Genomic DNA, 25403 nt, shown 5'->3' with positions numbered 1-25403 from the left:
AATACTTCCCAGATCATAATATGCTCTTCCAGGAATGTAACTGTAGAGAATGAGAGAAAGAGACTGCCTATATTAGGATTTCAGAAGTGAAATACTGGACAAAAAAGAGGTTCTTCAATTATATTTCCTAACCATGATACCTATAGAGAACAGATGAGAGGATGGAGTTACAACCTCTTATCTCATAATTAGCCACGTCTCCAGCCTCTAGTAAAGTAGCTTTGAGTTTCATGCGAGATACTGGCTAAGGTAAGCAATTTTTTCCATTGAACCAAATGCAGTTCAGAGATAAAGTTGTCACTCCTGCAAGTCTAGATAAATTGAGTATCAATCTAGCTAAAATGAGTAACCTGCATCTTCAAAATCTGCTCAATGACCCTAGAATGTAGCCTACTGCACTGCTGGTATGGATGCTAAAAGGTCAAACTCAGACCATTAGGATGAAAGGCCTTTGAGGTAAGAGCCTGAAAATGCCAACTATGACCAACATCCCAGACAATGAAATCAGTGAAACATTTAATTGAACTTACTGGGAAGGGGATGCTGTGAATAAAACAAAAAGTAAAATGAAATTACAGGAATGATCTTACAATGTGTAATATATATTTTACTTCAGATTTAATAAACAAAGTCAAGTTCTGAGATGGAATTAAATTACAAAAGATGATATGTGAAGTAATTAACATACTGCTGACCAGCTTATTGTGTGATGAAGTTAGACATCGAAGTGTAAAATATTCTTCTGCAATATTGAGGAAAAATAGAAAATCAGCCAGTGTATCTTTTCCCAAGGTGAGAAAACACCAATGAATCACTCCATTGATGAAAAGGCACAAGTGGATTCAGTATTTGCAAGGTTTCATGAATGAGTATGCTTCCAAGCATGACTGAAAAAGTGGTAACTGGAAAACAGGATTTGGTACCACACCCTCTATCCAATGATGAGATAAACCTCATCTGACTTCCACCATGGCAAGCAAGTGACCGTTTAGCACTTCCTATGCTAAAGCAAGGCAAAGACATGGCAAATGTTTCTAGATTGGGAGGGACAAACCTGCAAGTGAGAGAATGTGCTCCTGTTATGCATCCTTTAATGTTATACTAGATAATTGTACATCTGTATTTTTACAGAAAAAAAATGATGACTAATTGGGAAATTCAAACACCAACCTAGATTAGCTTTTCACATGCATCAGTGTTTGAGATTTCAATGCAGAACAAAGGAGGTACAAAACAAATGTGTTATAGATTTCTGTTAAGTTACATTTCCAAATTATAAATATTTGACAGAGAAGGAGGCAAAACCCTTACATCTTGAGAACTAAGTAGATCTTGGTGGCTGCGTCTCTTACAAACGCTTTCCAAAGATGTCGACAGCACCCTTTGCCAGCGCCGATGCAAGCTGTTGTAGCTACTGGTATTACTTCCTGGAGAAGAGAATGGTGCTTGGAAGCTGCCACTGGAGGTTACTGCAGAAACATTTGTAAGATACATTTAAATCCTGTCAAAGGTGAGGAATTTTTTTAAAAAATGGGTATATACTGGACATATGTATTTTGACAAAATGCTTTTCTCCCTTTAAAAATAATAATGAAAAGAACATACAGATTCCAAGCAATGGTCTTTTTTAATACATATGTACAGCATGTGAAATAACTGTTTCAAATTTTACATTTTTAAACTCTGTGAAATTTTTAACAGTAATGACTTTGATGAAACTAGGGACTGCACACAGTAAAAACAGTGTATCTGAGAAAAATTATTAAAATCTATTTTCATCCCACAATCATAATTAATAATTTGTCAAAAAATAAAAAGTGCTGAAATAAAGTACTAACCCAGAATTTATAATAACAATTTACAGGCAGCTTTATTAAAAGCAAAAGAATAAAAAGATTAGAATGAAATACATTTCATCAGATTTCTATCTTTTCAAACTGACTTAGGAGCAACAAAAAGTAAAAAAATACTGGAATACAACAGTTAAGTTATTTAATGAACAACAGATATCTAATAACAAAGAACTAATTTGATGCAACTTACATGAAGCAAGCCCACTGTCTTCATCAATGACATCAATACTGTTCCTCAAAGAGCCTTGCCTGGGAGATGGCACATCAACAGGAATACTGTGAGCTGAAACATATGCCATGAAATGTCAGCATTTCGTTTTATACCCAACTAACTCCAAAGCAGCAGATATTCTGACGAGACCAGGGTCTATAAGTTGAGAATTGCTGTAAAATGTGTGATCTCGGCTCAAAGGTCAAAGGTGGAACGAGTATTACACAGAATTAATTTTCTGCCCCATGTGACAGACAAATATTGCTTTTAGGACCGAAATTACTTTTCTTATCTCTGTCTTGTTGTCTGAGTCATTGTGTCTGTGTGCCAGGAACTACTTCTGTCATGGGAAGCAACCAAACATGTCATCAGATTGGCTTGATGGAGTTGTTGTAAAATCAAAAAAGCACTTTCACAAATTTATCAGATTATTTTGGAGAGAAACAAATATCTTAAAAATAATAAGAAAACAAAAATGACAGAGATAAGACAAAAAGAAAACGATTACACCACAGCCATCAGAAAAGTTACAATTCTTACTTCCCACTAATTTGGACTAATAGCAGTAAGATAAACAAATCTATTCATTACCTGAACATTTATAAGATGCATAAGTGCCAGCATGATAAACTGTCATCAATTTCAGCCGATTTTTAATTTCCAAGTTGCTGTCTAATACACAAAAGCTTAACCTTGCAGATTCAGAAAAATATGCAAGCATCTTACAATTTAAAGAGTGTTTCTTTTGTTTGAATTATTCTAAACTTTGATACTCAGCACTTAAATAAGTACCCATCGTAAGGATTGACGAGTTTGCACAATTGTCACAAAACAACAACAATAACACAGATATCTCCTTAACTCAGTAAACCAGATGTCCTGTGTGATGGTCCAGTGGCTCACTTTCCTATATAAAACAATGCCAAATTAAGCAAAACAATAGGAAATTTGAAAACAGAAGGAGTGTAATGGATAGAGGATCTTGAATTATTATATTCTCACATTAGTTTAACCATCTTGAAATCAGTCAGTATCCAGCAATATAGACCAAAGTGATGTAAAAATATTCAATGCTTCCCTATGTGGGAAACACATGCCGACATTCAATTAACAACTTCTGGCGACAACTAAATAAAAACATGTAACACATCATAAATATGATGGACACTAGATGCCAACAAGGACTCCTTTCTACCTGACTCTATTACCAGAGAATTGGTCAATCTAGCTCTGATCCAAATTTTTTTAACTATCATCCAAATTAAATAAAGAAAACCTGAAAACATCCAAAGATTTAAACTGCAAGGAGAAATATAAAAAATAAATATGATTCATAAAAATTCTGAAAATGAACAGTTAGTAATTGCTAGTAGATGCTATTAGTAGAAAATGTGTCAGAGTGATCTTTGTTACAATGTATCGGTCAACACCTTCTGTTAGTACAAAGTAGAAAATGTGTCAGTGACCTCTGTTACAATGTATCAGTCAACACCTTCTGTTAGTACAAGATAGAAAATGTGTCAATGTGATCTTATTTACGATATATCAGTCAACACCTTCTGTTAGTACAAGACAGGTAATATGTTAGAGTGATGTTTGATACAATGTATCAGTTAACAACTGCTCTGTCACATAAACTGTGTCTTTTTATCCAATCTGAACAGCATTGTTTTATCCTGTACTCAGAATTTAATGAAATACAAGTAAGTCCAAAAAGAACCTTTATCCTTTTTTGGAGGTATTATCCAAGACCAATGGACAATAATATAATGGCAATAATCACGACATGCTCCTCACTTTCAAATCTATCCACCAACATGATAACATCATTGAGATAATTTGTCCAGGTATGTGAAATTTCGACTAACAGTTTTGTGCATAAACCACTTAATTTATTTTTGAATTCAGTGACCTTGATCTTTGGCCTTCTGACCCCAAATCAATAGGTTTCTTCCTTATCCAAACTGAAAGTCACCCACAAAGTTTGGTAACCATAGAAGGTAGAGAACTCACTGTTATGGGGAAATTAAATTGGTAACAGCCAGCCAGATGGACAACATCATAACATAATATGTTCCACCTTATTGCCTGCATTTAAAAACAAAAATAAAATATAAAAATAGATGATGATTGACTACTTACCATCAATTGGACTGTCTTTCTCTTGAGATATGGGCCTTGGAAGTGTCAAATCTGACTGGCTTGAGAAACTACAGGAGTCGTTATCCAAATCACTGTCAAGAAAAAGTATTAGCAAGATGGAAGACAAGTTTTTAATCACACTAGAAAACATATCAAAGCATTTTACATGAAAACTTTAAGACTTTAGAAATTTAAAGTTATTTAAATAGCACCAATAATATCAAGATTATCCAAAATACAGTTTGAAAAGTCCCGAAAGTTGAAGATGTACATACTGTTTTGAAAAGTTATGTTGGTTCTCTTCTGGACATATGATTAGGCTCATTTTCTCATGGGGTTAAACTAATCATTAGGAAACAATATTTTATAAATGATGCATATCTTTTATTCATTTTTTTTCTTTTTAATCTAATCTTTTATAGTAGTTTTTTTGTCTACCAAGCTGGCAGTTATCAGACTTATTTATTTCTCCCTGTATAGACTCCATGAATGTTAAAGTCTGTTTATACATGTACTTACCACACATATTTATGTGTAACATCCACTCAAATGAGAACCAAGTAAATAAAACTTTTTTTTAGCACGTAATTTGCAGACAGATTCAAGTCCACACTGCATACATTCATGAACAGAATAGACCATGATCAGCCTGTGAATTATGTACATTCCCATCTGCATCTAAACTATGTGTATTTATTATAATGTATATGGGTATAGCATTTCAAATGGAGACACTAAAAAAACAATAAATTATTTACCTGACTGATGTCCTCTTGGGTTTCTCAGGCACAAAGACCTTAGTTAATATCACCTGTGGTGGAGATCTGAAGAAATATATATATATATATATATATATATATATATATATATATATATATATATATATATATATGAGAGACACATGCCACAAAGTGCAAGCTAAAGAGGCATGAATACTTATCTCCTGGGTTTACTGAAACCTTATAAATGAACCAAGTTCACTCATTATGTTCTAATGAGATGACATCAGTTGTGATGTTTTTTTTGGACAGTGGTTCAGCACATATAAGACTTTTATACCAAAATATCTGTAGCATGTGATGTAATTACCTGAAATTTATAAAGGAAATTTCATTTGGCAGGAAATTCAGATGGCAACTGAGATCAGGTGACCACTGTCTCCTTTATAAAATGGCTCTAAAGTTAAAGACTGGTTTGGTTTGGTGTTTTACAGGACAGTTATTTAGTGATGTGGCAAAGCAACGCAAGTTATTTAGTACTGTGGCAAAGCAACACAAGTAAGTTATTTAGTACTGTGGCAAAGCAACACAAGTAAGTTATTTAGTACTGAGGCAACTGAAATAAAGTATCTTGTCCAAGGACACCTTATAGTGCCAATCTAGGTTGATCCCATGGTAGGATTTGAACCCACACCCTTTCAGTCATGAGGCTGGCAAGCTGAACACTTTGCCTGACTCCCATCGCCATTAAATACCTCTTATAATGAAGGTGATAATGTGGGTGGGTGCATTGGGTCTTTTCAATCTCCCGGAAACGCAGGGCAATGTCAATTTAAAGGTTAAAAAGAAAGGAGATCAAAAAGTTTAAATACTAAACAATCAACTTTACCCTGGAGATTGGACCATTCAATGTGTACACAAAAACCTTTTAAAAATGATAAACAGTTTGAAAGACACAGAGCAAAAGTGAGAGTGCGATGGAAAACTTAGGATACAGAGTCATGACAATGACCTTTAAGTGGTACATTTAATGATGATTGCATAAATTACACCAAAAATACCTGGTAATCACAACCATTAATCATTATCATCTGTAACTGATCACTAATTTTCTAAGTAAACAGAAGTAAATGTAATCAAATATTTTCCTGATTACAAGTAATTTAATTTAACCAATCAGTCAAAATTATATGTAATTAAGATTATTTCCAACTACAACATGATTATATTTTCATGGACATTGTCTGACTTGATCTGAAATTACCTCATAACTTAAGGATAAACAGGCACATATTTATAAAAAAAAAGAAGAAAATTAACACAAATTTGCTGATTTTAATTTGACAATTAGCCCCCATTTTAACTTGTTTTATCCAGGATGAATCGTGGTTCTAAATGACATTATACATCATTAAAATCTTAAGTTCCAGTCCAAATATTTATATAGGAAGATAAATTGACACCGTATTTGCAACTGAAGTGAACAATATAAATTTCTTTGCTCTGGCTGAAAGATTACAGTTTGGTATACTTATACTTTATGATATGAAAATGTAATTAAAAAGATATCGAGTGTCTGTCAATAAATCCTTGCTGTCACATGACCAACAGTCCTAAGACAATATAAAGTAACAAGCAGTTCAGTGGGAACAAAAATAAAAAGTATGTTTAATTGGGAGCACTTGTAGTCTGTATTTTACTTAAAACTTACAAAATGTAAATGCCTTTAATTTTTGACATATTGTCAATCTTTAAACACAAAATATACAGAAATATATATAAGTTTATAACAAATGCAATCAAAAAGTAGCTGAAAATTAATTTATTTCATTTCAATAATTAATGTAATTTCATCAATTACTCTGCTTCAACAATACACATATCTACCTTGTTACATGGACTTTGACTGATCTGGCCCTATAGGCAAATCCCTCAGCACCAAACATCATCTCTTCTAACATTTTAACATCTGACCCAGGACGCGACTGTAAGTAAGACGGTAAAGCTTTATGCTGCATACCCTAAGTGTAAACTGAATATTAAGTCTTAACAATGAATGAAGCATATTCTAATACCAAGTCTTAACAATGAATGAAGCATATTCTAAACAACAGGATCGAAATGTAAAGTTTCTATACTGAAGGAAAGTGGACAGGGAAGAGTGGGTGACTGAGAACAGAGGGTGGTAAGGAAACTTGAGGAAATTATTTGCTTGACTTCTGAAAAAAGACACCTTTAACTCATATTACTTAAGATTTAGAAAAGTGGAAATGAAAGCACAAGAAACAAAATCTTAAATTTTTTCATTCTTTACAGTTATTTTCTGAAGGGGACTGTATCTATCTTACACTGTAAAAAAAATGGACCTTGGTCAACAGCCAGTATCTCATCAATATGACTGCATAATACACTGCTTATTCAATGTAAATTGCCATTCATACTATCATTATAATACAATGCTTGTTCAAAGTAAATTGCCATTCACTTTACTGTCATAATACACTGCTTGTTCAAAGTAAATTGATATTCACTATACTGTCAGATCTAAGGCTCTAAATTTTCACTGCAGAATGGGTCTTTAAAGACATGTCTACAATAAAATCTTTCAATTTAAAGGAACTAAGATCTGAATGGAATAATTCATTTCTCCATGACAACTGAATCTGGCGACCATGAGAAAAATTGAAATAACACAACTTTTTGCAATTATAGTGAAAACTACTTTGTGCACGAGGCCTGTTTCATATGCTTAAAATAATTTACATCTTGATAAATATTTTACAGGTAATTTCTTTTTTCACAAGACAAACTCCTTCATAAAAAGCCACATGCACATACAGGTAAGTATGCCAATCATGAACTATTTTACAAAATAACATTTCACTGAGGTTCTGAAGTGAAATAAAAAATGGTGAATTCCTTTATTTCCATGAGAATTAACTTTCATGTTTTGTGAATGTGATCATGTTGTCTTAACAGACAGAGCATGGTTTGTTTTGTGCTTCACAATCTGGAAAAATGGTATCCAGTACTGAAAAAAAAAATTCTTCAGATACAGGCTTGGGAAAAAGAACAGGCCATCACATAAGCTCACCTGGACCATCATCAGAACTAACTAGTATCTTAGAAGAAAATTTGTACCTCATGAAAAGTGAATTCAGTTTCTTTTTATAAAAAAAAAGTTAATCTGAGCTATTTCAAAAAAGATACTTTACCATGGAGATTACAATATGGTGACAAGGAAGCCTGAAATGACTGGCCAAGTAAGTACATCAGATTTATAGGGATGAAAATGGAATCATGATATTACCCATTACTAGTTGTCTTATTGTTGACCTTACATTTATTAATAGTTGCAAAAAGTCCTGTGCATTGGCTGTAACTCACAATAAAATATATTTAAATATATTTACCACTAACTGAACTTAAGGCTTCAATTACCTCATAAGTTGGTGCTGGACAATCTGGTGCCTTCACAGCACTCTTTGAGGCAGCAAGCTTTTGGGCAAGTATCTGTCTTTGTCTTTGGCATCTTAAATGGCCTTCCTGGAAAATACACATTTTGTTACATCATTTAATACACTATTCTTCATTTTAGACTACCTGGAAAGGATACATTTTGTTACATCATTTAATACACTATTCTTCATTTTAGGCTACCTGGAAAGGATACATTTAGTTACATCATTTAATACACTATTCTTCATTTTAGGCTACCTGGAAAGGATACATTTTGTTACATCATTTAATACACTATTCTTCATTTTAGGCTACCTGGAAAGGATACATTTTGTTACATCATTTAGTATACTATTCTACATTTTAGACTACATGGAAAGGATACATTTTATTACATCATTTAATACACTATTCTACATTTTAGGCTACATGGAAAGGATACATTTTATTACATCATTTCACACACTATTCTACATTTAAGGCTACCTGGAAAATACACATTCTGATGCATCATTTAATACACTATTCTACATTTAAGGCTACATGGAAAGGATACATTTTGTTACATCATTTAATACACTATTCTACATTTAAGGCTACATGGAAAGGATACATTTTGTTACATCATTTAATACACTAATCTACATTTAAGGCTACATGGAAAGGATACATTTTGTTACATCATTTAATACACTATTCTACATTTAAGGCTACATGGAAAGGATACATTTTTTTACATCATTTAATACACTATTCTACATTTAAGGCTACATGGAAAGGATACATTTTGTTACATCATTTCAAACACTATTCTTCATTTTAGGCTACCTGGAAAGGATACATTTTGTTACATCATTTAGTATACTATTCTACATTTTAGACTACATGGAAAGGATACATTTTATTACATCATTTCAAATACTATTCTTCATTTTAGGCTACCTGGAAAGGATACATTTTGTTACATCATTTAATACACTATTCTACATTTAAGGCTATCTGGAAAGGATACATTTTTTTACATCATTTAATACACTATTCTACATTTTAGGCTACCTGGAAAGGATACAGTTTGTTACATCATTTCAAACACTATTCTTCATTTTAGGCTACCTGGAAAGGATAGTTTGTTACATCATTTAGTACACTATTCTACATTTTAGACTACATGGAAAGGATACATTTTGTTACATCATTTAATACACTATTCTACATTTTAGACTACATGGAAAGGATATATTTTGTTACATCATTTAATACACTATTCTTCATTTTAAGCTACCTGGAAAGGATACATTTTATTACATCATTTAATACACTATTCATCATTTTAGAAAGAAAAGTGAGAAATCTGTTTACATATGCAGATAAGCCTGTGAAGTTTGCAGCAGAAATTTCTAAATAACTGTACATTTCTGGTGATCAAGTTAGGGGTGGTGGTGTCATGGTGGTGGCAGAAGAAATATGCACATGTACCTCTCAATCTAACATCCAAGATAAAGCAGTAATTCTACAAGAACATTTCAATTCTTTATGTATGCAAGTTGTTTTGGACATTATACAAGTATTATTGTGTAACCAATATAAATGATTATGAGATTGCTATTACTCATTCATTATCAAATAATAAGTATTAATAATCATGAATAACAATCAACGACAACTGAGAACTGTGACAATTGTGATTGTGATGTTGCAAATGTAATAATTCTCAATGGTTTTACATTACCATTCATTAATTTTGACTGCAGCAGAAAGGAATCTATGAAAAGATAAAAGTATATTTTCTATATTAATTTATTTAATTAGCTTAATTCCATTAATCTTTAATAAACTAAATGTGCTTTCTGCAGCTGAAAACTCCAGCACACTTAAAGAAGAAACAAATTTCACTTTTTCATGCTATCCTTACCCAACATAAATTAAGTTTGTGACCCATTGGAATGTAAAGGACAGACCCAGATATTGGCTGTCACATAATGTACCTGATAATCCGTTATCAGGTATCTGCTATCACATAATGTACCTGATAATCCGTTATCAGGTATAAGCTATCACATAATGTACCTGATAATCCGTTATCAGGTATCTGCTATCAAATAATGTATAATGGGCATACCTGCCAACCCTAGAGAGGTATGTGTGAACTCTAAATGACACAAAGTGCAATCTGATCATAACAAGTATAATCTATGCATAAACTTTATACCAAATATACATTTAGTTTTGCTACCATTCTGGATTCTCTGCTGATGTTCAACATAAATCAGCAATCCCACTGAATTAATAACAGAATACAAAGACAAAACATATGGACAACAGCCACTTTAACTAGTCTAACTTCCACTGAGCGATCATAAACTCAAATTCTGCAATCAGCATAATGTTGTCAACCTAAGTCGTATTCATATATTTTTTTGCAATAATTTACAGAGAACCACTCATGTTTCCTTTTTTCTCACCTGACGTTTTAAAATTTACAATGATCCCTCTTCTCTAACATTTTTCAGTGACTTAGTGTCCACAAGTCATGTTGATAAAGCCTGATTCGCTAAACATCTTGCATGATTTTGTTAAAGTATAGACTGGTCTGCTAAACAACTGTCTTCATTAATATAATGAATTTGCACGAAACGTTTTCAAACTGAAGAAACCCATCTGTTTTCTTGGCAATTTGTCATATACAGCTGTTATAAATAGATCAAAATGATAGTGCTACAGGAGTATATGAAGGTCTATGATGACACATTTAGGGAGTCCAGCCATACTCTGAAGATGAATATTTAAAAGTGAGACAGTGGATGCTCCACAAGATACTGACATCTATCTAATAGGTTAACGGACAATTTACTTGCCAATGGATAAGGAACACTGCAAAAGTTGTGTGTTCGTAAAAAAAATATTCTGACACAAACAATGGATTTCTGCACTCCTGGTCTATGCTGTCACATAATGTACATGCTGATCAAGGTCTATGCTGTCACATTAAGTTCATGCTGATCAAGGTATACGCTGTCACATTAAGTTCATGCTGATCAAGGTCTATGCTGTCACATTAAGTTCATGCTGATCAAGGTCTATGCTGTCATATTAAGTTCATGCTGATCAAGGTCTATGCTGTCACATTAAGTTCATGCTGATCAATGTATATGCTGTCACGTTAAGTTCATGCTGATCAAGGTCTATGCTGTCACATTAAGTTCATGCTGATCAACATATATGCTGTCACATTAAGTTCATGCTGATCAAGGTCTATGTTGTCACATTAAGTTCATGCTGATCAACGTATATGCTGCCACATTAAGTTCATGCTGATCAATGTATATGCTGTCACATTAAGTTCATGCTGATCAACGTATATGCTGTCACATTAAGTTCATGCTGATCAAGGTCTATGCTGTCACATTAAGTTCATGCTGATCAATGTATATGCTGTCACATTAAGTTCATGCTGATCAACGTATATGCTGTCACATTAAGTTCATGCTGATCAACGTATATGCTGTCACATTAAGTTCATGCTGATCAACGTATATGCTGTCACATTAAGTTCATGCTGATCAAGGTCTATGCTGTCACATTAAGTTCATGCTGATCAAGGTCTATGCTGTCACATTAAGTTCATGCTGATCAAGGTCTATGCTGTCACATTAAGTTCATGCTGATCAACGTATATGCTGTCACATTAAGTTCATGCTGATCAAGGTCTATGCTGTCACATTAAGTTCATGCTGATCAAGGTCTATACTGTCACATTAAGTTCATGCTGATCAAGGTCTATACTGTTACATTAAGTTCATGCTGATCAAGGTCTATGCTGTCACATTAAGTTCATGCTGATCAACGTATATGCTGTCACATTAAGTTCATGCTGATCAAGGTCTATACTGTTACATTAAGTTTATGGTGATCAAGGTCTATGCTGTCACATTAAGTTCATGCTGATCAAGGTCTATACTGTCACATTAAGTTCATGCTGATCAAGGTCTATGTTGTCACAATAAGTTCATGCTGATCAAGGTCCATCCTGTTACATTAAGTTCATGCTGATCAAGGTCTGTGTAGTCACAAAGTGTGCCTGCTGATCAGGATCTGTTGTTTGGTTGAAAGTAAAAAAAAGAAAGCACAGACCCAAGATATCTGTTGTCAAATAATGTGCCTGCTGATCAGGGTCTATGCATCAAACAATATTCCTGTTGATTATGTGAGTCTCTCTCTCTCTCTCTCTCTCTCTCTCTATATATATATATATATACACACACACACACACACACACACACACACTGTAATGAAATGTGCCTGCTAATCAGGGTCTGTGCTGTTTGGTTGCTATCTTAAGTAAAAAAAACAAAACAATGCATTCCATGATATATGCTGTTACATAATGGGCCAGCTGATCCGGTATATGCTGTCACATGTGACTGCTGATCAGGCGAAATACTAAGTAAAATAAATGTGCCCTCTAATCTGATATTAGATACATGCTATCACATATGTGCATGCTGATCTGGTATCAGATCTCCTGGCACATCATCTGCCAGAATGATCAGATAATAAGTAACCCCCACCCAATATGCTTGCTGATCAAGATCAATGCTGTTCAGCTCAACTTCCAAGTAAAATAAACAATGCAGGTTGTGACCTACTAGAGCGTCATGTGACAGTAGATATGGGTAAGAGATGTTTTGAGAGTTTGGTGGTGATTTTACATAAGCAGACTTGTTCAATACAATGTAAGGACAGTTTAAAAAAGTCAAAGAAAAATGAAATATGTTACCTGTCATTCTGGTTTATCTGATGTTCCCAATCACAACAGTTTATGTGATAGAATAATGAACTATGATTCTAAGAGGACAGGGCACAAATTTAATCCTAATCCAAATTTGATCCTAATCTGTCATTCCCCAGTTAGTGATTTTGCTGATGGATCACTAAAACTCAGCCATTATTAATCTGTCATCATCATAATGGTTAAGAAGTTGTTGTGAGTTAGCATTCCCTTCAGTGGCTAAATGATCTGTTTAATGTGTTAATTAAGTACTTACCAACATCCCACACCTGACAAGGTACAATAAATGCTTGCAGTGCAAATTTAAAGGTGTTAAAGCACTAATTAAGCAAATCAAAGTAATTACTCTCAAAACTGTCCTCACAAACATGAATAACCCAGAATTATGCTGAACAATGTTTTTTAATAATTATATCATTTTTGATAAACATTCAATGCATTGTATACGACAACTGTAAACATGTACAAGTATCTGCAAGGTGTGCAGGAAACATAGAAGTAACTGAAACTAAACAATAACGAGAAAGCATGATCACATATATTATCAAGAGAGGAGACCAAGAAAGTACCTGAAATGCTGGGACAATGAACACTTGCCTTTACCAATCACTGCCATCTCACATCTGTCCAAGTGGATTCATATCTCAGGCTCAGCCTATTAGGGTATGTGAGAAAGCTTGCCAGTAGCTTCCCATGAGGTGTTGATTCTTCCCAGAGTTTTCAAAGGTTCTTCATCCATTATATTGGCAGCCATGTATAGTCTGTCTTGCGATGAGAAATGGCATTGAGCCCCCAACATAAAAACTAAACAAAGCTAATGCAAATTACCTTTTCCTCTGCCCTTCTTAAGCTCTGGGAGTCAAATATCAGCTGCCTTCCACGGATATCATTGTCTGCAAACAGGATTAACCTGATATAACTCTGCTTAAATGTGGGTTGCTTCCATCTGTAAAATAAGTTTAATAAGTACACATTAAACCATGTTTGGTGTTATGTCTTTTTGCGTACTGGCAATATTTTTTCCCCTAAATACAGAATTTTTAAAAATATCTCCTCAGAATTAACTCACATTTGAGGTTACTGATTATATATACTCACTTTCAAGTCTGATTCAACTCTAGCTTGCATAGGCCTTGATCTGCTATCATCTCATGAGCAAGCAGATCTGGGTCTATGATGTTTGTTTGGAGCAGAATAAACAACACAATAAATCAATCTATTTAATTTGGTTATTATACACAATACCACATCAGTAATTCAGATTCTATTTAATTTTATGTAGCACTGTCTCCCAATAAATTTGTGTGGTGTGCTGTACATTTAAATGATCAAGCAGTTTGGTTTTATAACTACAAATTAACAAAAGATTTCAATTTGTCCTGAATACTCATAACTGCACTGAATATATTTACAGAAACTGATGAAGATGGATATGCAGAATAAATGTTCGAAAGTGATATAACCAGTCTTAAAAAGGCACTTTTCAAAGGTGTAATGGGGCACAAGTATAAAGGCAAACTCAGTTTATGGTGTACTAGTGCAGAACAGTTAAGTACAGAACAGTGAAATCTGTTGTGGTCCCACTATAGTCTGCTAATTTACCTGGAACCTGAGCTTTAGGAACATCTGAACCAGCAGATAAGGGTGTAAACCAGTGGTTCCCAACCTCAGGTTGCAATTCAAATCAAGGCCACGGGGTTCCTCTGTAGTGTCACAAAGGGGGATCAGAAGAAATCATAAGCCTTAGGGTCAGGAGATCCTGTTGGTACCCAATTTAGGGTCACAGCTAAAAAGGTTGGGAGACAATGATCCTAATGTTTTACTGATTAATTGTGTTGGATTGTACTGCTTACACGTCATTATGGATTAATTTACCTCCCTTTGAATGATACATCTAACAATCATGTACTTATTGAATTGTGTTGGCTTGTATTGTTTACACGTCATTATGGATGAAATTACCTCCCTTAGAATGATATATCTAATGGTCATATGCTTCTTTAATCATTGGCTTTTATTGCTTACATGTCATTATGGATGGATTTACCTCCCTTTGAATGACTTGTCTCATAGTCATATGCTTGTTGAATCATTGGTTTGTGTTGCTCACACATCATTATGGATAGATTTACTTCCCTTTGAATCAGTGACTTGTATTACTTACACGTCATTATGAATGAATTTACTTCCCTTTAAATAATACATCCAGTAGTCATAAGTTTCCAATGCATTAACAAGTATCATGTATGTGTGCTTTTGTATAGTTTGCAATTTCTTGCCTTTGTGTCCTTTTATTTTTTAAATCAGCATGCATGTAAATGGTATCTTAAGAATGTATTGGTCAGCCATTATTTTAACCATTGTATTTTACCAATTCATTCAAGAAGAGTATATTCTATTAATGTAAAAGGACTTTTCTGCATTTAATTTTTAAACTGACATTATAAAGTTCTGATACTGACAACATAATAAAACAAAGGGAATGGAGTATCAAGTTGGTACTGGACAGATATTTTGCATATGTATTTTTACACTGCACGTAACTCAAGTACATGATGTACCAATAAGACCATTAACTTGTTGAAAAAAATGTAAACAGAAATCAGTCATACAATGATATTTCATTCTAACTTTGGTTTTTGCACAAACCATTCAGCTTCTGTCAAATTCGTACACAAAATGCATATTGTCAAATTCATATACAGAATGCACCTTCTGCCCAATTCTTACACAAAATGGACCTTCTGTTAAATTCTTAATCCAAACACACCTTCTGTCAAATTCTTACACAAAATGAACATTGCCAAATTCTTACACAATGAACCTTCTGTCAAATTATTATACAAAATGCACCAACTGTCAAATTCTTACACAAAATGTACTAACATGAAAACCAGTGTATTTATAAAAACTGAAAGACATGATCCAATGCTGATTTTATAGATTTCTTGGAACCATCATAGATATCAAACAAGCATTGTGACTAAAAATAACATGTCTTATTTACCTTTAAATCCTTAATATCTTTATTTTTTATGGGTAAATTCTCTGCACATAAAATTACTGCATCTTTCTCCAAGATCGCCATAACTGATTTTTTTTAACTTGCCATATTCCTTTAGCTAAAGTTAGCCAAAAGAAGCAAATCTCATGTTCCAGAGCCTCTAGGATCACCTTGGCTATCCAGAGCCTTTAGGATCACCTTGGCTATCCAAAGCATGCAATATAATCAGAGCCAATAGGATCACCTTGGCTATCCAGAGCCTCTAGGATCACCTTGGCTATCCAAAGCCATTAGGATCACCTTGGCTATCCAGAGCCTCTAGGATCACCTTGGCTATCCAGAGCCTCTAGGATCACCTTGGCTATCCAGAGCCATTAGGATCACCTTAGCTATTCTGCAGGACACAAATACATCTCACTAAAATGATTTCTGTAACTGACTGTAGTGTTGACAGAGAAGTTACAAATCAAAAAAATTGCTTTATGGATTTGCAACTTCTCAGACAACACTTGTTTCATAAACAAGAAATGCAGTCCAAATAGCAGCTATAAGCATACCATTACATTTTGAGGTATGGTTTATAGGACTATCAAGTACTTCTAAATGACTCAACAGCAAGTGTCCATTTCTTCAACAGACCAATGAAGTATTAAAATACATGTACTAGATTAATAGACAATAAGTGCATAAAGTCAAAGATAAATGATACTGCTACCATATGCTGGTGTGTTGACAAAGGTAAACATTTGTAAGTCCTGTTTCTTTAGGGGTAAATCCTGAGGGGCTGGTAGTAGGGACTGAAGTTACTTATCAGATGTGCAGCTGACACATGAGGATTACTGGTGCCTCTTCATGACAACAATCACCCATCACTCAATTTAATAGCTATGTGGCACTAATGCAGGTACCCTCCTGTATGTGTCCAGAATGACAACTTAATGATCAAATGTTTGTGGCCAGAAAATGTAGAAAATTCCTTTATAATTCTGATGTGGAAATATTTTATTGATACTTTCAGTTGCCAGAGCTGGCTTTCACAATGGGAAAACCAGTAGCCTGGCATGAATGTTTAGTTGTCCTGGGATTTTTCTACCCCTGATACTATACTAATAATTCTGTAAAATTACAAAATCAAATAATATATATATAAAATCCAAAACATTTTCAAACCATAAGTTTCTAATATTCTGTCCAATGTATCTTATTTATCAAGATTATTGTTGATTTTTTATTGTGGCTTATTTTAATTGGTATGTTATAAACAGAGAATTATGTATATAACCTATTCTTTCTGCAATATACATGTATGCTACCAAAAGGACTACTGTGCTTAATAGTTGACTCAAACTTCAAACAACAAAGATCCTGATCTACCATAGCATAATACACCTGTAGATCAGGGTCTATAATGTTTGTTCTTCTGATTACTCATATCAAACTGCACAGACCCAGATCAGCTGGTGCATTATGTTATGGCAGATATGGGTCTGTGCAGATTGCATATGGACTCAACTTATAAGAGAAAAATGAAAAATGGATTTAAAATCAGATCAGAACATAACAAAGTTTAGTTAACAAATAGGTAGCCTTAGATTACCTAATAACAACTGATTCTGATGATAATTTAAATAAATAGAAGAAACATAATTACATTTGAAGACATTTACAGCAACAACTGTACCATCCTATACCATAAGTATGAGAATACTTGTTTTTTGGCAGTGGCTTCATGTGTCTAAGTGAATTAATCTAAGTGTCTGAATAAATCTAAGCCCTCTACAAAAAATCCCCCTCAGCTTCTCAGGGTTTACATACTCACGGGTTTTCACATCTGAATTTTAAATGGGACCCATTTTTGAGGGATGGAAATTCTAGCCTTTACATTTTCATGGAGCACATCGATTTGGACTGGTACATCATTAATAATTACCCTTCATGCACATCCAGCTTAATTTACTTCCAAGAACACGCTGTCTTTAGCATAGTTATTGTGTCTGATTTATTGACAATAATTTGCTTCAATCAGTGAATGTTTTAATTAATGCTTCATTTAGCACAAATTTACCCAACATTACACCTAGTACATTACAACTTATGGTATTGCAAATAAACTCCCTAACAGTCCTAAAATTATTAACAAAAGTCCAAATGAATACAGTTTTAAATAATCTCTATTGGTATTCCAAATAATTTCCAGCACCAAAGGTGTTGAAATGGCTGTAGTGGCCGGTAGTCTCTTACAAACTAATGTACCACTGGCCTGAATTGTATTGATGTGAGAACATTCTTTTTGTTGAACCACAGCAATATAATCTTAGATTTTTTGTTTGAATTCACTATAATACGCAGTTAATGTCTCTTTCCAGGAATATTATAGAGCACTATGTATTTCCAGAGAATAAAAATTTCACCAAAATCAAAATCTGAGTACAACAATATAAATGATTTCTGCCCAGATGTTATTGCAGGAATAAATATTTTTTGCAGTAAACAAGATTATGTAAAAAACTAAGACACAAAAGAATAATCTGGATGAGGGCCAAACGTTAATTCTAGAAAAATGCTAGTTGTAATTAGAAGGTCTATTACTAAAATCATAATAAAGAACATTGACTCAGACCAAGATAAATGTTTACTTTTCTATAATGATCCTAATATTAAAATCGCTCACACTCAGGTTTTCTGGTCTGAGTGGCCATGACTTTTCAAAGTGTTTCATTTAGTTGTGATTTAATGCTAATGCAGAAAAACATGAGGTGCTCTAAATGCCAGTGATGAGGCAGAAAAAAATCTCCTTGTTCACTGGCTATGTTTAAGGAGGCAGTAGAGAGAAAAGACATAAAGAAAAGAGCATATTACCATTTCATAAAGTATGGTAACTTTTATTATAAAGCTTATTTTAGGAAAATAAATAGTGCAGGCGGCTTTTTCACTACATCAAGAAAGAACTTTTGTTTATGGTCTCCCATGGGCTTCACCAGAGTACACAAAATTATTTTCAAAAACAAAATTCAGGTCACTATCTACAGTCTCAATAGGTGAAGCTTTTAAAACATGGTTCCCACGCTTGTCTAAATATAAATTTCCAGGTCTTTTCCAGGATGAAATTAATTTTTTCAAGGTTAACATATCACCATTACTGAATGGAATTAAAGAATGTTTTGGATTATAAAACATGCATTTTCCAAATCTGAAGATGTTTCTCTTTCAAGACTCTCCAAAACAAATATGGCAGAAAACAACTGATCATGTACAAAACCACAAAATGGGTCACACGAAACAAATATGACTATATTCCTATAAATTGGCATTTACAGCCATTTCAATGTACAGAATACAAATTGTAACTTTACTTTGCTGACCTGCATTATGTTGCTACGTGGAAACAATATAATGAGCATAGATTGTTTTGCTTCCTTTCAAACCTTTAATTCTAAAGAATTCTAGAACAATATATGTGCATTTTATACAAAGTAAACATGTCCTATCACAGTATGAAAAAACCCCAATAAATGCAAAGTATTATAATCTTATCTTGTAACAAAAAAAGTTGAACCCTGCCAATAAAATCTAAAACAAGATTTTTCAACCAACACGTATTGATATATGGGCTCTTATCATTTCTTAATATATAATAAAAGGGATGACAATTTCCCCGTTTTATTTAAGATCTGAAACCAATGCTTCAAGCTACAAGTCAATGTGTAATAGTTTCGCACCAAAGCTCAGCTCAGAGATTCAACATTTCTCTAACCCAGGTTTCCTCCAAATATTCCAACCCCATTTTTCACATATGGACATTTAGGATGGAGTACGGGTTCAGAGCAATTAATATAAAAAAGTTTGGAATCTGCCAACACCCTAAGATAACTTTCCAGTGGGCCTAGTAAATTTAAACTATGAAAATTATTTATTTTCTCAAAAATGGCAAGTATTATAATCATTATGTCTTTAACCTGCTGACAGACTAGACGAAACTCAGCATAGATGAAATCTGACCCAGTACTAGCCATTTGCGTTAATAATCACATGACTTCACAAATCTTGAACAACGACATCGGAAATCCAACAGTCACGTGATATCAACAACAACCTCCTTTTCAATGTTGTTGTACAAAATTTCAATTATATTAAATGAAAGGTGATACCTTTTGTAAAAACCAGAGAGAACGTAGTTCTCAACATTTTCATTTGGAGAACAACTACAAGAAACTTGGCCAGTCTGATTCATCAAGCAGAGTAGTCTGGTTCCCTGCTGTGTATGCTCTCTGCCTGAGAGAGCACATGTCAACGTGGTTGTTGTTGTTGTTGTGGGGTTTAACGCCATTTTTCAGCACGATAGGGCTATACATGGCGGCCAGTATTAATGGTGGAGGAAGAACCCGGAAAACCCTGGAAAGAACCACCGACCCACGAGAAGCTACTGGCAAGCTTTCTCACATGCCCACATTGGCTGAATCTTAGACTCGAACCGCCGCAGACATAGGTGAGATGGCAGTGATCTGTAACGAAGAGCGCTTTAGACCACTCGGCCACTCGGGGCCCCTGTCAACGTGGTAGTCACGTGATACAACAAAACTCCGTAAGTTGGTCTTGGAATAAATATTGAGAATTTTGTGCCCTTTCATCTTTTATTTTTATTTCAACGACTTTCATTTTTTTTCTTCTGCAATATTGGAAAATGACGGTTGAGAGATTGTGTGTTCCGTGCGACTAGCAATCGAAATCACTAATACCAGCTCAAATTTCATCAACACATTAGTTTTATTGTCATTCAGCAGATTAAAGACATAACGATTTTAATACTCACAATTTCTGAGAAAATAAATAATTTTCATATCGATTTCATGCAGGTATAAATCGATTTAACAACATTTCAGTTTGCTAGCCATCTGCTATGCTTTAATGCTTAATGTGATGCAAGACTGGCTTTCTTACCTTCCATAACAATAAAACAAAAATATGGACATCAAGCTGTGAAACAAAAAGTCTACTAGATGAATCTAATCCACCAAGCGTTTGGATTGTCTCAACAAATATATTTATGGCAAGCACCCAAATGATCCATATTGCAACCTCCTAATATTCTGGTTAGAACTCGATAAATTTAACTTATGATCAGTTCAGTTACGACTCAATTACAAAATTGTTTCGGGCTTAAGTTGTGGAGAAAAATTCTCAGTTTTTTCCCAACTTTCGTCGATATTTGCAAAATTCAAGGACTTTTCACGATTGGGAAAAAGTTATCATTTCTCCCGACTTTTTCCCCATAGCGTGGGAACCCTGTTAAAGGAATGTTTTTCCAACAAAAACTTTACAATACTGTTTAAGTGTAAATCATTGTCAGTACTGCAAACTAAGGTGTTAAATTTGATGCTGAATGAAGGTTAAGGACTGAACTTTCACCATCGCTACTTCAAGTAACCAGTATGTACAATGTATGTGCTTTTAATGTGCTGTTCCAACAGTCAACACTAAATATTTTTGTTTGTATCTGGTAGTGATGAGAGGAAGCTTTTGGAAAAGAAAAGAGAGCTTGAGATAAAACTGCTGAATTACATACCTCGCTGTCCCAGGTACCTCGGAGAGATTCTTTGCTGGGAGAAGTAGACCTACCATTAGTTTTTGCATGTAAATTGGTATCAAACAAAAACCGATATAAAATCCTCTTCGTCCAAAATAAGAATGATTTCCAATAAATTTCGCTGTCAAAATTGTAAAAAATATACGTATATTCCTCCACGCAATGACAGGTCTATGGTCATGAGCTGCATCATTATCAAGGCAGGTTGATAACAAGTCATGTGCTACAGTCACAAGCTCATTTCCCGCGAACTCGTCAGCATCTACGCGCATGATAAACAAACATGTACATCGTCAACATCGGTTTAAAACACATTACAATGAAATTAAATTAGAAACTTAAAATTCTACATATTCATATATTTTACTACTTTATTACAGCTGAATCAGGGCTACAGCGGAAACCCAGGCGCATAAAATATAACTTAGTAAACATGCCAAGGATGGACCTAGCGATGCATCATCGTCTTGTGATTATGAAGACTTTTCATCTGGAAAGTTCTGTTATACAAAAGATTGAGATTAATGGAAGAAACTCAACTTACTCTGTTTTAATGTCTCCAGGTGATAACCTGCTGCTGCTGGATTTATTAAATTTTGTTTTACTTAACAGTTTCTGAAAATATGCCATTTTGTTTTCATCACATGATGTACTTGCAACCAAATAACATTTGTGTCTTTACAGTTCATTGGCTTATCTTTACCGTTCGGAATACCTCTGCAAAATTGTTATGGAAGAGAACCAAATATATTCAATGGTAGGGCTTTTCCCTTTTAAGTAACATTGCATAGGTACATGATTCACCTGCTAAATTGGGTGACAATTTTACGGTATGGTGCTATTGAGATCTCCGTAATTTGTGAAAATATGTGTACTGGATGGCCTTCTATGGCCCACTTTACAAAAGCAACTTTTTCATCTTACATTGCACTGGGAACCTCATTTGCATCAATAATAGATAACAGATTGTATTAGGTGCGCCAAGTAGTGGTACGGAGATACCATTGCTACCTTAGTTTCGGGGAATTACCTTCGGTCATTTAGGATTCAGGCAGGGTAATGCCGATTCAAACGCAAGCGAAATTAAAAGTACAAATTAAAAACAGTCAGATAATATATACTGACCGCAAATAAATTACTTTTTGTATGCCTATTAAAAGTAAAAATTAACAGATAATATATACTGACCGCAGATAAATTACTTTTATGTATGCCTGCCAGGTACCTATATATTACCTGAATCTATTCAAAATCATCTCCAACTCAAATACAAATTATCTGTGTTCCATATATTGAACTACCTGTTGCTAATGATAATTATTTATCGCGAAATTCACTCAAATTAAGGTAATATTTAGTTACCTCAGATAAATTTCGTTATATAGCAGGTAGTTTTTATATTATCTGACATTAATTCACGTTATCTCCAGATCATAATGTATTACCAGATTTATTTGTTTTTGAATTTCTCAGAATGAATCTGGATAGCACCCCAAGATAATAGGAATCAATATTGTAAGCATTTCGACGCTAAACAATTCTTGTTTCTGTTTAATGTTTTCCTGTTGTGTATTTACTCTCTCTCTCTCTCTCTCTCTCTCTCTCTCTCTCTCTCTCTCTCTCTCTCTTGAGACCAAGACTTGTCATTTTCACTGCTTCATTGTGTCCTTAGGTAGGCACTTAACTCCAAGTTCCTCTGCATGATACATGATCTGTTTTAACAGTTCTGTTAAAAACAAAAATTAAAAACAAACCCCCAAAATGTTAATCCTACCTTGGGACAGGAGAACATTACATATGAAAAGTGAAACTAACTGGACCAGCATTAATTTACTTGATCACCCAGACTCTGAAAGCAAAAACATAACTGTAACACAAGATAAATAATGTCAAAAAGTTACATTGTTTTGAACTCTGTTGATTTAGAGAGGTGATATAAATTCTTTATGAATTTAATATGAAAGTAACAATTTTTCAGTATTAAAGTATAATATATATTATTTGTTTGCATATGTGGATGAGAAAAAGTGTGTTCAACATCAGTTGTGTTACAAAATAACATTAAAAAGATAATATATATGTTGATTTTTGTTATAAATTTTAAAAAAATCTAAAAGGACGTTAAACCAGGATAATGACTTACATATTAAATTTAATGACAAAAATACAGTGATAAAAAGATCATCCCCAATGACAAGATGCTTAAAAAACAATATTCTACGAATTTTACCTCTATGTCTCTATCTCTTGCCTCTGGACCATCATCGCAAGAGAAAATTCATGGAGAAACTAACTCTGAGGATTGTCACCTGTCTCATATGGAGGGGGATGACCGCTTGCAAGTGTTACTTTCATAATTCTTTCTATGTATATTGTATTCTTCATTGGTGCAAATTGTATGTGGCAGTTTGCAAGCGCTACTTTCCTTCTGCGTCAATGGCTACTTACATTGATAATTCTAATCTTTAGTTTTCTATTCTTCATTGATGCAAGCCATAAATGGCTGCTTGCAAGTGCTTAGATCTGTTTTCTGTCTGCATCATTGTATCTTGCAGTTTGCCAGCTAGTGAATTTATTCTGTTGTTTGTCGTATGGCAAATGCTATGTCAGTTATTACAAGTTTTGTATATTCTGTTTATAAACTTGCCATATTACAATTACATCATTTTAAATACTGTTTTCATACAGATTTGGCCTTGCAATAATGTAAATACTAAGTTTTTTAAGTATCGTCTTTGTTGTCCAACTCGTGTCACCATCTGTTGTCATAATGACATACTAGAGATTAGCATGGCATTATGACAGCAGACGGCACTCTAAATTTCTCAAGTTTTTCCTTTACCAGAAATAATTAATGCTCTCCACAGAGCTTTACGGCATTCATTTTGTGTCGATAAACATTGTAAATCTTTCAGTCCCTTTTTTAAAGTGCATGTTAGCAACGAAGTTTTAATCGTTGTCTAAAACCATATGCTTTCTCAAAGATCTAAGTGATTTATAGTACCTTGCGGAGAAAACAAATGCATACACTGCAGCAGGATGGTCCATCTTCAACCCCAGTTTTGACGCACTTAAGTATTTACTTTTCACTGTTTAAGGAATCTACTTGTTAATATATCTCATTACTTTGGAAACATTAGTTATTTTAGTAAAGTAAGGATCACAAACTACAATGATATGTTCCCTTGTACTATTTTTAACGAGCTTTCAACATACAACCCTTGGCTGTATGGATTGTATTGTACATCACCCACTATGACACACCTCACAGGCATGTATCTTTTCTGGTGATACTATTGTACATAAGCTCCAGTGAAAATAATATATTTCAGAGCAACATCAACAGCACATGAAAAAAAGTTTATAGGTAAAATTACATTAAAATAATGAAGCATTCCTAAAGGTTTTCTTATTCTCATCACAATTTTCATTTTGGATATTTTGTCGCAAAAGCGGAAACAATCAAATTGTGGAAAATCATGTTCGTATCATGATAAAAATGTTTACTTGTGATTAGAAATATTAGATTTAGTGTACGATTGTTTTCCAATACTTAATTTGCATTGTTAATGTACAGAACTTCAACCCTTGAATGTATAAAATAAAAAAACAGCTTTAGAACTGGTTTGCATCCTTTAAAAC

General features: G+C 33.8%; 1 protein-coding gene across 2 annotated transcripts in view; it reads right to left on the bottom strand.

The window, feature by feature from the left end:
• LOC149803833 (folliculin-interacting protein 1-like) overlaps positions 1 to 22430 on the bottom strand; it is a 57148-nt gene extending 34718 nt beyond the window's left edge. Inside the window, exons 1-8 of one of the 2 annotated variants that reach the window (XM_089953651.1) lie at positions 22306 to 22430; positions 14002 to 14119; positions 8367 to 8471; positions 6813 to 6910; positions 4965 to 5030; positions 4207 to 4298; positions 2044 to 2136; positions 1312 to 1469 (exon numbers count right to left, since the gene is read on the bottom strand). In XM_089953651.1, the coding sequence (XP_089809777.1) occupies positions 1312 to 1469; positions 2044 to 2136; positions 4207 to 4298; positions 4965 to 5030; positions 6813 to 6910; positions 8367 to 8471; positions 14002 to 14119; positions 22306 to 22391 (816 nt within the window). In that variant the 5' untranslated portion in view covers positions 22392 to 22430. Of the gene's footprint in view, positions 1 to 1311; positions 1470 to 2043; positions 2137 to 4206; positions 4299 to 4964; positions 5031 to 6812; positions 6911 to 8366; positions 8472 to 14001; positions 14120 to 21740; positions 22014 to 22305 lie in introns of those variants that run through there. The other variant, XM_089953650.1, reaches the window with a different exon arrangement.
• Between the last annotated feature and the right edge of the window lie 2973 nt (positions 22431 to 25403).

The sequence above is a fragment of the Sinohyriopsis cumingii genome, chromosome 3, assembly GCF_028554795.1.
Source record: "Sinohyriopsis cumingii isolate HCF-2022 chromosome 3, ASM2855479v2, whole genome shotgun sequence".
Classification (NCBI taxonomy): domain Eukaryota; kingdom Metazoa; phylum Mollusca; class Bivalvia; order Unionida; family Unionidae; genus Sinohyriopsis; species Sinohyriopsis cumingii.
Note: the sequence above shows the minus strand (reverse complement) of the source record. Positions and strands in the feature narration are given on the sequence as shown.